The 11,645-nt window shown below is 41.1% G+C and overlaps 1 protein-coding gene across 2 annotated transcripts in view; it reads right to left on the bottom strand.

The window, feature by feature from the left end:
* Positions 1 to 1,607: 1,607 nt before the first annotated feature.
* Positions 1,608 to 11,645, bottom strand: part of PBX3 (PBX homeobox 3) — a 281,245-nt gene continuing 271,207 nt past the window's right edge. Inside the window, exons 7-9 of one of the 2 annotated variants that reach the window (XM_069748508.1) lie at positions 11,335 to 11,447; positions 9,063 to 9,152; positions 1,608 to 3,012 (exon numbers count right to left, since the gene is read on the bottom strand). In XM_069748508.1, the coding sequence (XP_069604609.1) occupies positions 2,920 to 3,012; positions 9,063 to 9,152; positions 11,335 to 11,447 (296 nt within the window). In that variant the 3' untranslated portion in view covers positions 1,608 to 2,919. The remainder of the gene's footprint in view (positions 3,013 to 9,062; positions 9,153 to 11,334; positions 11,448 to 11,645) is intronic. The other variant, XM_069748509.1, reaches the window with a different exon arrangement.

The raw sequence follows: 11,645 nt of genomic DNA, 5'->3' as shown, positions 1-11,645 counted from the left end.
TATCAGTCCTTGTAATCCTGTCTGTGATGATAATGAGACTGCTGAAGAGATATCTGTACAGAATAGAAAGAATGATTCTAGCTGGCCAGTGTGAAGATATGAAAAATTTAAAAATACATTCAAACAATAGGTAATTTTCTGATGGAACATTTCCTTTAGCACCAAGAAGTTATTAAATGAGTAATCAAATAAAAAAAATGTAAAGCTGAAAACTTGTTGCACTGTGCACTTAACATTTTATTGTTTCACATCAATTGTTTTTTTTTTATTTTAGAACCCAAAAAAATATTTTATGGAGTATTAAATAAATAAATAAAAAACGGTAATGGCACCTCCAAGACATATACTGTGCCGTTTACCTAGACATCTAGTACTGAGTATGTGTATAGAGGGGCACATGGAATGTATTATTTTAGATCAATTATTTAAAGGGGTTCTCCAGAACTACAAAATTAAATAGCCGATCCTGCCAGCCTCGTGGGTCAGCCGATTGGGGTAGACACGCTGCTGGCTGCACATCTCCATATTTTTAACACTGACTTCAGTAGGTGTGTAAAAAGAGCTGCAAAACCAAGCACAGCCACTACTTACAGAGCTGTGCCTGGTAAACGATGGAGGAGCCCCTTTAATCTGCTTATTATTGTACCTCTATTAATGGTCTTCTCTAATTACAGGCTCTTAATGAACTCTGTTAGTACAAAATGACTGTTCAAACCAAGCACAGGCACCCTTGCCATGGCCGATGCACATCCCTACTTACTTGTTTTGAATCTCCACCCTCCTCTTCGCTGATTGACAGCTCTGGCTGGCCGGCCTTCCGGCAGAGAAGGAGGAGAAAAATGGAAAACAAGTAGGTGGGAAGGTGCACTGAACTGCTTGATCCCGCCAAGAGCATACACAGCGCCTGTGCTTGGTTTGAACAGTCATTTTGTGCTGACAGGCCATCTTTAATTGTCCAGGCCCGGAGAAACCCCCCTATATAAAACTTCAGAGAGAACAGAGGAGAAATAATGCGTTTCTTAATGCAGTAAGGTGTTCAATGGCTTGGAGTTGAGGAATCTTTTGATCAGACCTTGGGGTCATCATTTTAAGTTGCAGTTTGCATTTAAATTGTAAAGTTATTTTTTTAAATTATTTACAACTAGAGATGAGCAAATGAATTCGCGGACAATGGTCAAGCGGCCTGGTCAGTTGCTGGCCGTGAGCCGCCTCCTGACGGCTTTCATCTCTCCATGTTCGATTAGCTTGCCTGGCACAATGTCAAGGCCGGCTAATGGAACGAGGAGCTGTGGATGCAGTAAAGGTAGGAGGTGGTCCGCTGGACCAGGGACCTGAGGATTTATTCGCCCATCTCGATTTACGACACGGTGGCACTACTATACATTCCAGCATGGCCCTATCCGCCGTAATGACACGATGATAGAAAGTTAGACGTACTACGCGTGTTATTTAGAGGTAGTAGGTGGGCAGACTAATCTACGTGTGACGTGTCTGTTGGTTCCTATGAGCTTTAATGAGGTAAATAAAGCCGTTTTGCTCGGTGACGATGTATAAATTTCTCTTTTGCTACAATATTTACATTTTTTTTTTGTATTTTTTTTTTTCTTAACTTGCCACAAGAAATGGCAGATTTTTGACAATTTATTATACAGCCTTTAACCCACTGCTGTAAAACACCACATAGGGAAGTCGGTCCCTTTCCTATCATCATGACCCTCCTCGATATTTACAAAGCTAATATAAAAAGAAAATCTTACTGCATTTATTGGAGGAAAATTCTGCTGAAGATGCATTCGCTTAATAATACGTTGATGATCACTAAGCAAAATAAAAAATCAATAGATACAACTGGTAATTAAAGGGTATCCCAGAAATTAAAAAAAATAAAAAAAAATAAAACATTGAACATATTAAATGACCCATGGAAACAAGACATAAATCCCATATTGATAACGTTTCTTTGGTTTGTTGTTGTGGGACCTGATGTCCCTTTTCTTGTCCTATCCGATCTATGAGCCATAATGGGTGTGTAACAGATTATTGGCAAAGTGAAATGACATCATTATTCCTATTCCCTATGGAGACCACGGATTTTTTTTTTTGATATTCTATTGTTGGAAATTGTATATACCCTAATTTTCCCTCATTCTGTAACTTTGTACACAATGTAGTAAAAAAAAAAAAAAAATTGAAAATAAAAAAAATAAATACCAGTAAATAAAAAAAAAAAATACATAAATTTGGCCAATACATGACAACATGAAAGGGCTTCGTTAACGAGTCCGTTCTGGTGAAATGACACGTTAACAGCATTCGATGTGTGCGTTTCTTCTTCCCTGTAGAAGTGGATGCATCTTCACAGATCTTTTGATGTGTCATATAAGGAAAACGAGCAAGATTTAAAAAAAAAAAAAAAAAAAAATTTTTTATCATCATCAACTACGGGAGGTTTGGAAAGTGTAAAATGTCTTTTTCGCCGTAACCCCAGATATTCTAGGCAAACATGCAAACGTTTCTCCTTTTAAAGCTGCTGCTGCTACTTCATTCCTTCAGTTTTAGCCGTTTATTAAAAAGTGCCGGTGGGACATGGAGATCATTTCACAGATTCTAACTCAGGCCTTGGCCCAATTAGATAAAGTGCTTTCAAAGTGGTGATTAAGCAAAAAAAAACAACAAAAAAAAAGGTACTGAAATGCAGCAGCTTGTCTCAGCTGGGATGGACGTTGCGGCTGTGTGTGCGGGTCCTTATTGGTAACAGGCAAAGCAGCGCCGCCGAGCCGGAGAAAGGAAGATTTATCGGAAAAGGGAAGGTCTTCTTCCTTCAGAGCTGGGAATCTGCTTAACGAAGTATTGAATAAAGACCCAACGTGATGCCTTGTCCCTCCAGAGAGCTGGATGCACAGCTTTATGATGGGCCGCTCAGTTAGAGGTATCAGAGTTCACACTGCCGGGCCCTTCGGTTGGGGAGGTGACAGAAGAAGGGGTTGCCGCCTCATGCCACCCTCCATTAGCCTGAAAAGAAAACAATTCACATTTATTAAGCACTTTCTAAAGAATTTTGACATGATATAGCAAATTTGGCATAAGGGTGACTTAGGACCATCACTTGATTATTATTTTTTTTATCTGGCTGGTGTAAATGCCGCTGTTCTCCTGAATCCAGCGATGTTTTTCTTTTCTTCCTGCTCCTCTCCATTCCTGAGATATGACTACTTCCTCCCTGTGTAGTCTTTTATAGCCAACGGGGTGTAGGCTTTATGAATACGCCCAGAGATGAGCTGAGATGAGCTGAGAACCACACCCATTTGGCTAAAATAAAAGATTACATTTATATACAAAGAAAAAGGAGCCATATCTCTGGAACGGAGAGGGACAGGAGAACAAGAAAATCATCGCCGGATTCAGGAGAACAGCAGGATTTACACCAGGTGGAAAAACAAATATTACACCTTTATGGCAAGTGACAGGTCCTATTTAAAAGGCACAGTTAAGATGCATCACCTTCGACCAAAGAAAAACAAACAACCAAAAGCGTCCTGAATTAATCATCCAGCATGTGCCATGGTGATCGATTTAGGACGCTTCGAATTGTGCCAAATCTATCATCTGCTGAATCTTTTTTTCTGTACAAGTCCACACACAACATAATACATGACCATGCTTAAAAGGGTCCCCTAAAGTGAGCTGACTACAAGGAATTCTGCAGCCGAAACCCCCAGCAATTAGCCATAATCAATTACAAATATGTAATTCCCTTGTGATGCCCCCAGAGGGAGAATCAGGCATTACACCGTGCCTAGTAAAATCAGTGTCTGTGTAATGCAGATACGTGGGGTTCACCATAGACACGGTGAACCACTCTACTCTGGCTAATAAGTGTGGGTCCTGAATAAGGAACTCTCCACATTATCTCAGAATTCAGTCATAAATTATTGGAAAATGGCTTTTCTAATCAATAGAACTCCGAAAAAGACCCGATCTAGAATGAAGCCTCATGGAGGTCTTTGTCTTCTTGCTGTAGTGGATGGACAGGTTTCTTTATCAGCTGCGTCTGTCTCACAACATTAGTGCTATATCTGAATTAGGCTGGATCTCACAAAATCTAAGGACTGACAGGTCGGCGAATGCGAGTGGCCAAAGATCTAACAGAATTGAGTCATAACCCTCTGTCCACCATGGAGATGACCGGTCCCAGGGAAGGAATCACTCCTGAAATGGTCAGTGGAGTGGATGGCTTGGTGAATGCTGCTCTGGAGGTTTCCATTGACTCTGTAGTAAGTGTTCGCAACAGGATTTCTTGCAAAAAAAAAAAAGTAGAAATGGTGTTACGGGATTTTCACATCTTACCTGTTGTGTCTAATAGCTAATATGCCGGGCAGAGATCTCTGGGGGCTACTAGGACTGACTGTTAAGAAATATTAGGGGGGTCCTTAAGAGCTCAGCTCTGGGGGAAGGCAACGACACAGTATAAAGTCCAAGTAGTGTAAAAAGTACAAAACTCCTTTAAAAAACCAAATGACTGCCGGGAATTCAGTATCTGCTTCCATTTAATTTATACAAGGTTGCTCGGTTTAGGACGTTCTCCCTATAATGTCAATTATCCAGAGTCTTTATGACGAATGTTCAGAGACGTAATGTATTGTTCTTGTGCCTGGCGACTAATGGCATATTATATGAGAAAGAGGAGGCAAACGCGGATGTTTTTGTCATATTAGCAGTTATCCATTAGTTTTCCTGTCCTGAAATGCCCTCTCGCATGCTAAGGGTTAAGCCCGATGCCTCCGATGTGGAGATGTGTTACAGCTCTGATCTATAGCGATGTGTTCGCTTCCCGACAGCCAGGCCCCAACTATGTAATATCTATCACTCATAATACCTATCACTCTTTCCCCTATGTCCTTTATGGCTTTTCATTCTAATTTATAAACAACAAATGTGTAATATTTTTTACCGTTCGCGGCGGCTGGATGAGACCACGTCCGTCAGGGGTCTTTTTTTCTTTTTTTTTCTTGGCCCCCTCCTCTCCCAGCAGATTTTTTTTTTTTTTTTTGCAAATAAATTAATCTTTCCTCTGGTGGTTTGAGATTACGCGGTGTATTATAAGAGAGCGCCTTATCAAACCTCATCAGAAAAGATGGAATTCATGTCTGCTATAATGCTGCAGGCAATAACAGCTTCATATTTTATCATGTTGATAAGGATTTTTGCAAACTCTCTGAAGCATTTCGGGATGTTTTTTAAATGAAAAAAAAAAAAAAAAAAGGAACATGGTAACTAAAAGCCTCTTTCAGACATTTTCTTCTGGGTTATTATGAGTTATTTATAACCCCCCCACCCCGCACACCAAAGAGCCCATTTGATATATCAAATGCAAACGATTTGCGTATTTAATGATCGCCCAGGCCGCCCGCTCCCCCCAATCCTCCGAGCTCCAACACAACATTTTCAATCATTTGGGGAATCATTAATATTGACTGACACTCGGAGGGAGGGAATACAACTCTTGGCGTTTGCGTAGAGCGAGATATTGTGCGCTTGATTTTTTTTACGCGGCTGCCTGACTCAGCCGGAGTCGGTACGATTTAGCCAAGAGGACGTATTTATTAAGCCCCGGCACAATGAATATGGAGCATTATAATATACAGTAGTTGTCTTATGGTATGGCTGTGTGCATGATGTTTAATATGTCTGCATATCTCGTCTAGTCTGATGCATTTTGCCACTGGACTGCAATACAGGAGATGGATGTAAAGACACGCAAAGAGGCAAAGAGTGATCTGCACAGCGACAATGCACATTGCTGGATTCATACAGGTGAGACATAAGGGAGTCCATCCTGTAAGAGTCACGTTTAACGATGATCTGCTGCAGCCTGGGGGGCTTTGGACCACTCCCGATCACGCAATAATCATTTTAAAAAGACATCCTCTTCCACATCTCCCGTTGCATGCCGAGACACTGCACCATCGGCAGGTATTGTGCACCTGTTTACATCTGCTAGGGCGTGTGCACGATCAGCACTTATCATGCACCTGCCCTATTCTAGTACTTGGGATACCTGCTGATCGTACGTGCGTCCCGATAGGCATCTGTAGACAAGACGTCACCAGCAGCCCTCCTCCCAATGCGCAAGTAAGCAGCGCCAGAATATCCATTCATTTACATAGTAGATCAGTTGAATGGAGCTTGGCACCACTCCTTCTATCAATCTCCGATCACACATCTTATGGATCTATTTTAAGGTCCTGGGCTACACCTTTAAATTACACACTTTAAAAGGGTATTCTCAAGTCTTAAAGTTAGCCCCTATCTATGGGAGAGAGAATACTGACTTACTGACCTCTGAGGACGTCCACCGACATCGAAAACTCTTCTGAGCCCCGTATAAATAGAGCAGTGATGGATCATGTGCACTGCCAGTCCATCGATTCTTACGGGAGTGCAGAAGATGGTCAGATGGCCGGTCTTCAGCACACCCATAGGAATGAATGGAGTGGCAGTACTATTAATCGAACAACGCTCCATTCACACTGAAGAGCTGCAGCTTTCTGGATTTCTGTGGCACTTAGCAGTGGGATCTCTGGCAATCAGGTCAAATAGATAGGGGATAACTTTCAAACTTGAGAATATCTTTTTAAGTATTTTTAGTTAACAACTGAATTATTTTCTAGAGTTTCTCTGCACTTGTTAATAGCAATGGGAAGATTTCTTAATTAAAGCTAGTGAGGTAACAGACCACTGTCTTCCATGGTGAGACCCCCATACGCCTAGGCTAGTCACCAGTACAAATTAAGCTAAAAAACGAAACCGCAAACTGTTAGCAGTGTGGCACACGTGCCATCGTCACAATGGTGTGCGGCTGGCAGAAATCGCTGAGCAGGGAGGAAATCACCGTATATTACAACTGATGTTGTGTGCATGATGTGATCACAATTTTTGGATGGGATTTCTTAACATTTCCTCCATTTTGCTGCTATGGATTATTTTAATGTGCATTAACTGTCCTGATTTTAACAACATTTCTGTCACCTGTATGTGTCCTCTAAATCCTGCTCAATATAGTAAAACGGCACTCCTAGTGGTGGAGGTGTTACAGCACACAAAGAGGACTAAGTGCTATTTTTTTTCCTTAGATATGATATTTTAGTGTCCTTTTAAATATTATAGTCTACTAGAACCAAGCGGTATGTAAAAAAAAAAAAATACAAGCCTTGAAACGATCAGCTTGTTGGAGACCTTAGCGGTGCGGTAATATCTAATGCTGCCACTTCCTAAGCAGATGACATTTACAAGTTCCTATTATATTATACTTTATTGCTTGTCTCCTGTGAGTAAAGGAGAACAACTACTGTAACGTTCCCGAGGAGGACAGCCTCAGTGCTAAATAGCGAGTGATCTTACAAAATGTCTGCTCTTCAATGCTCTTTAAAGTTTACCAGGGAGAAGTTGACTTTGTCATGTGGCTGGCTCCAGTGATGTGACATGGTATTTATCGGTGAAGGCGGCAGCACACTAATAGAGAAGAATCGAAATAAGAAGAGGCTGTAGTGTATTTTTAGGAAAACGGTTAATAACACTAAGGATCCCCTTCCTAAATGTCCAGATCAAGCTGGAGGCCTCTTTACATGTAGGTGAATGAGCGTTAGCAAGAACGTTTGCTCCCAACTATTGACCCAGGTAAACATGTCACCAACCAGCTGGCGCTCATTCGTTGGCCGACTAGATCTACTATGAAGTCTAAAAATTATCCTGCAACAGGAGATGTGCTGCAAACAGTATGGAGATCTCATTTGTACCATTACCGTTTGCACTGGTCTTCGTAAAGGGGAGTTCAATGGGGAGTTCAATGAGAGCCAATCGCTTTGTTAGATCATCGATGTGTCAACCATTATTGGCAGGAATCTACCCATTTAAATGGACTTCGACTCTCAAGATGATGTTGTTTCCCTGACTTTCGACAGGTGGGTACGGGTACCAGAAGTGTCAGAATATCTACGAGTTCAGAAAGAACCAGAGGTATTTGTGTTTGTATGTGTCATTTTTGGGCTGTATACTGGGCCCATTAGTAGTTGCATAATTATACAGGGACCATCTAAGATCTTTGGTTATTCCATGTATTAACACTTTAATGATCGGCACAGAAGCAAAATCCTTCAAAAACCCTCCCATTACATCTGAGGTGTGGAGAGCACTTAATGTAAATTTGTTTTGCTCATTTATTAGTTGTAATTACTTAGAAATACTGTTTTGAAAGAGATCTACCTAGTTTGAAAGCGCTCATACAAATTAGGCCAAAGTTGTCTAAACGTGTTGATTTTATTGGGATGGGCCGACATAGTAATGTGTATGGGGGACTTTTCAGAGACAGATGACTTTGCGGCAGAGAAGGATCCGGTCTGTTGAATTTCAAGGGCTGATCCTTTTGTTCTCCGAGAGTTAAGCTACTGCCAGAGGATTCGGGACAGATTGCTTATGGTCCTAATGACCGATCTAATGTGTACAGGGACCTCACCTCCTATGCAGACTTATGTGTCTCCATGGTTACAGACAACCAAAACTCCCGTGTAGTCTGATCCTGCAATTCTATGTGACACTATACTTGCCATCAAAATGATGGGGGGAAAAAAAGGCAACATGATCCTGATGAAACCCATTATAAAGTCAAGAACATCCATTGGTCACAGTTTGTCCCTGTCAACTGATGTATTCCTCACTATATCATGTCGTCCTTTCAGTGACACCAGTGTAAACTGACGCCTGCACAGAATGACACTGGTATACAACGGAGAAGCAAGCTCCCCTCTGCTGCGCCGTCCATGCAGTACTCCTTTATGGTGCGTGGCTCACCCGTAGGTGTGCCAAATTAAAAATTACAGAAAGGGGTGTAACTGGATGGGTGCTGCATGCATTATATAGGGTGTAGGTTTTTTGGATGACCGTATTACACAAGCCTTACTTTAATATTGCGTCCCTAATAAGTTATCATTGGACTGTAAACTGGTAAAGCCCCAATGTAGCATATTAATACCTGATGACTGAGGCTCTGCATTAATCGTACTTACAGTTAGGTGATGTGGACTGTACAATGAATTCCCTCCCAAGGCATCACTGTATCCGCCCGTCTGATTGATAACATGACGAAGCGTATCCACCTATAGGGTACAGGAAAACATGGGGGTTATAACTTTTTTCCTCTGACCGGTTCTTGGCATACTTGATTACATGTCTGAGCACTGTATTTTGTATGATAGATGCATGTCTGCAAGTACAAAAAACTCAACGATGTCCCTAATGCTCATCAGCGATGCACCCCGAGCCGTGAGTGTTCTCCTCTACTTCCAAAATGGAGACCGCCTATTCTGCAAATAGGTGCAACCCCCAACTATCAGACATGTTTGAAGTATGAAAACCCCTTTAAAGGAATATATTTTATAGAAAGAAATAAACTCACAGAGATTAAGGAGACTAAGATCTATGTTTGTAAGTTCCTTTCGCTGAAGAGACACTTTTGCTTTGCCTGAGCCTACAGAACTGACATATGAGAGGAGACGTCACTTCTGCTGACATGTCTATTTTACTAAATGATTAAATTCATTAAATAATTCGACAGAACTTTTGTCTCACAACTCTGGGTTGAGCTGTTCCTCCGTTATTCCTCCTAGAAATGTATGAATTAACTGGCAACTGGGTGTTACCAGTTGGGGGGGGGTGTTGCTGTATAGTGTAAAAATGTCCTATCAGGGACGACCGTGTCACACACAATCAGTAACACCCAGCTGTCAATTTATTCATAAATATTCAGGAGGAACAGTACAACTCAGTAATAATGCTTCACATTTATTTAATAGGAAATATTAAAAAAAATATTTTTTTATTGACTGGTTTTTGTTAAAGTAAACTTTTTTAAAATTTATCTATCCTTCAGGAAAAGCAGAGTTATATATTTTTGCAATGTTTTTGCAATGCTCATCAATGCTTTATTTTGCTTCATTCTCTTCCAAACTGTTTCACAAGGCCAGTTTCTGCTTCTTTAGAAGCTGCTTTCAACTGCTGCTAAGCAAGATCCTTACACTATATGCAAACAATATCCCATGTCAGAGTACCGGGTGCGGTGCACAGGCACAGATTCAACATACTTTCATTGTAAATAGTCTACAGATCTTCACTGAGCAGCAGTTGAAAGCAGCTTCTGAAGGAGCATGAACTGGGCAGTGAAGTAACTGCAGCATGTTGTTTGGTAAGGAAGAAAGCACAATAAGGAAATGAAGGACATTACAAAAACTCACAACTTTGCAATGCCTGAAGGATAACTAAATAAAAAAAAAGTTTAGTTACTCTTAGGGGGAAGGTGCTGTTTATCAGTGATAGAATCACTACAGGGTTGAATCAAATGTAGAGGGGTTGTTTAGTTTCAATAAAAATTGGGGTCAAGCATTTATGCTTTAAAATAAAATAAGCTATACTTACCTACTACCGCTCCAACTCAACAGCATCTCTCCTTTGTGGTCTTTCTTTGCAGGGTTGATGTGACATCATGTCTATAGCACGTTACCACTGCAGACAATTCCCGGAGAGTAGTGGAGAGGCAGTGTTGAAGCAGTAAGGGCGTAATAAGGTAAGTAGTGCTTATTGTGTCATATTAACGCATAAGCAATCTTGGCCTTGTTCTCTCTTTTTTTTTAATTTTTTTTTAAGGAAACTGGACATTCCCCTTATATTTAGTGTTAATGTTAGTTGAGCAAAATCAGTGAGCACCTTGTCCTTTCCATGGCAGTTCTATGGCATATGCAGAAAAATGCTGCTTTACTGAAAGACCCTGCCCAGATCTTAGTTTTCTTAAACCCTGTATTTAGCTTTGGGCGTTGCAAAAAACTGTTATCAGCCAACAAAATACAGCCATTTATTCCTACAGAAAGACTATAGTTTCATACAAGATTACTCAAAGTAGTGTTAGGACTATATAAACTTCCAAATCTGAAATTGCAGTTGCAATTTTCCTGCCCACTCAACGGATAATCTCCAGATATACACCAAAAATGCTACAATAAAACTAGGAAACAGCCGTTTGCATAGCATTACCTTGCCGCACTCATTACTCAGAACCTTTCTCCTAACAGTTATATGCTTTTATTAACAGGTTCTGGAGCTCAAACAAGACTTCTCTCCCCGAGCACTCAAGTCAGAGCCGACGGCATTCACAAGAGTATCAAATGACCCGGAAGACCAGGGTGGCCGAGTTGGTGCCAACTGTGTGCACACCCTGGGCTGCTGCATGTACTTTGATGGTAGCTGTGGGAGGTGCGCTGAGGAATGACTCAGGGGCGTCTCTCCTACCTGTGATTGCACATTGGCTCCAACTTGGGCCCCTTGGTAAGAATCCCCATTCAGACTCTGTATATTCATGAACATGTCGCCTGAATTTGGGAGATTAAAAGAACCAGAAGAACCTAGGAAAGGAAAGAGCGAAGGATCTCAGAGGATGCTCGAAAAAAAGTGCGAAGAGATTACAAAAGGTTTGAAAGGTTAGTAAACCTTAATCAGCAACCTGGACGTGTGAACTAGATAAATAGAAAGGTATGCTTGACTAGACAACCTTGCTACAAATGGAGCCTGTAGCTCTACCAGATGCTATTGTGGCAGTCTAT

This window comes from Ranitomeya imitator, chromosome 2 (genome assembly GCF_032444005.1).
Source record: "Ranitomeya imitator isolate aRanImi1 chromosome 2, aRanImi1.pri, whole genome shotgun sequence".
Taxonomy (NCBI): domain Eukaryota; kingdom Metazoa; phylum Chordata; class Amphibia; order Anura; family Dendrobatidae; genus Ranitomeya; species Ranitomeya imitator.
The sequence above is the reverse complement of the archived record's forward strand: the minus strand, read 5'-3'. Positions and strand labels throughout refer to the sequence as shown.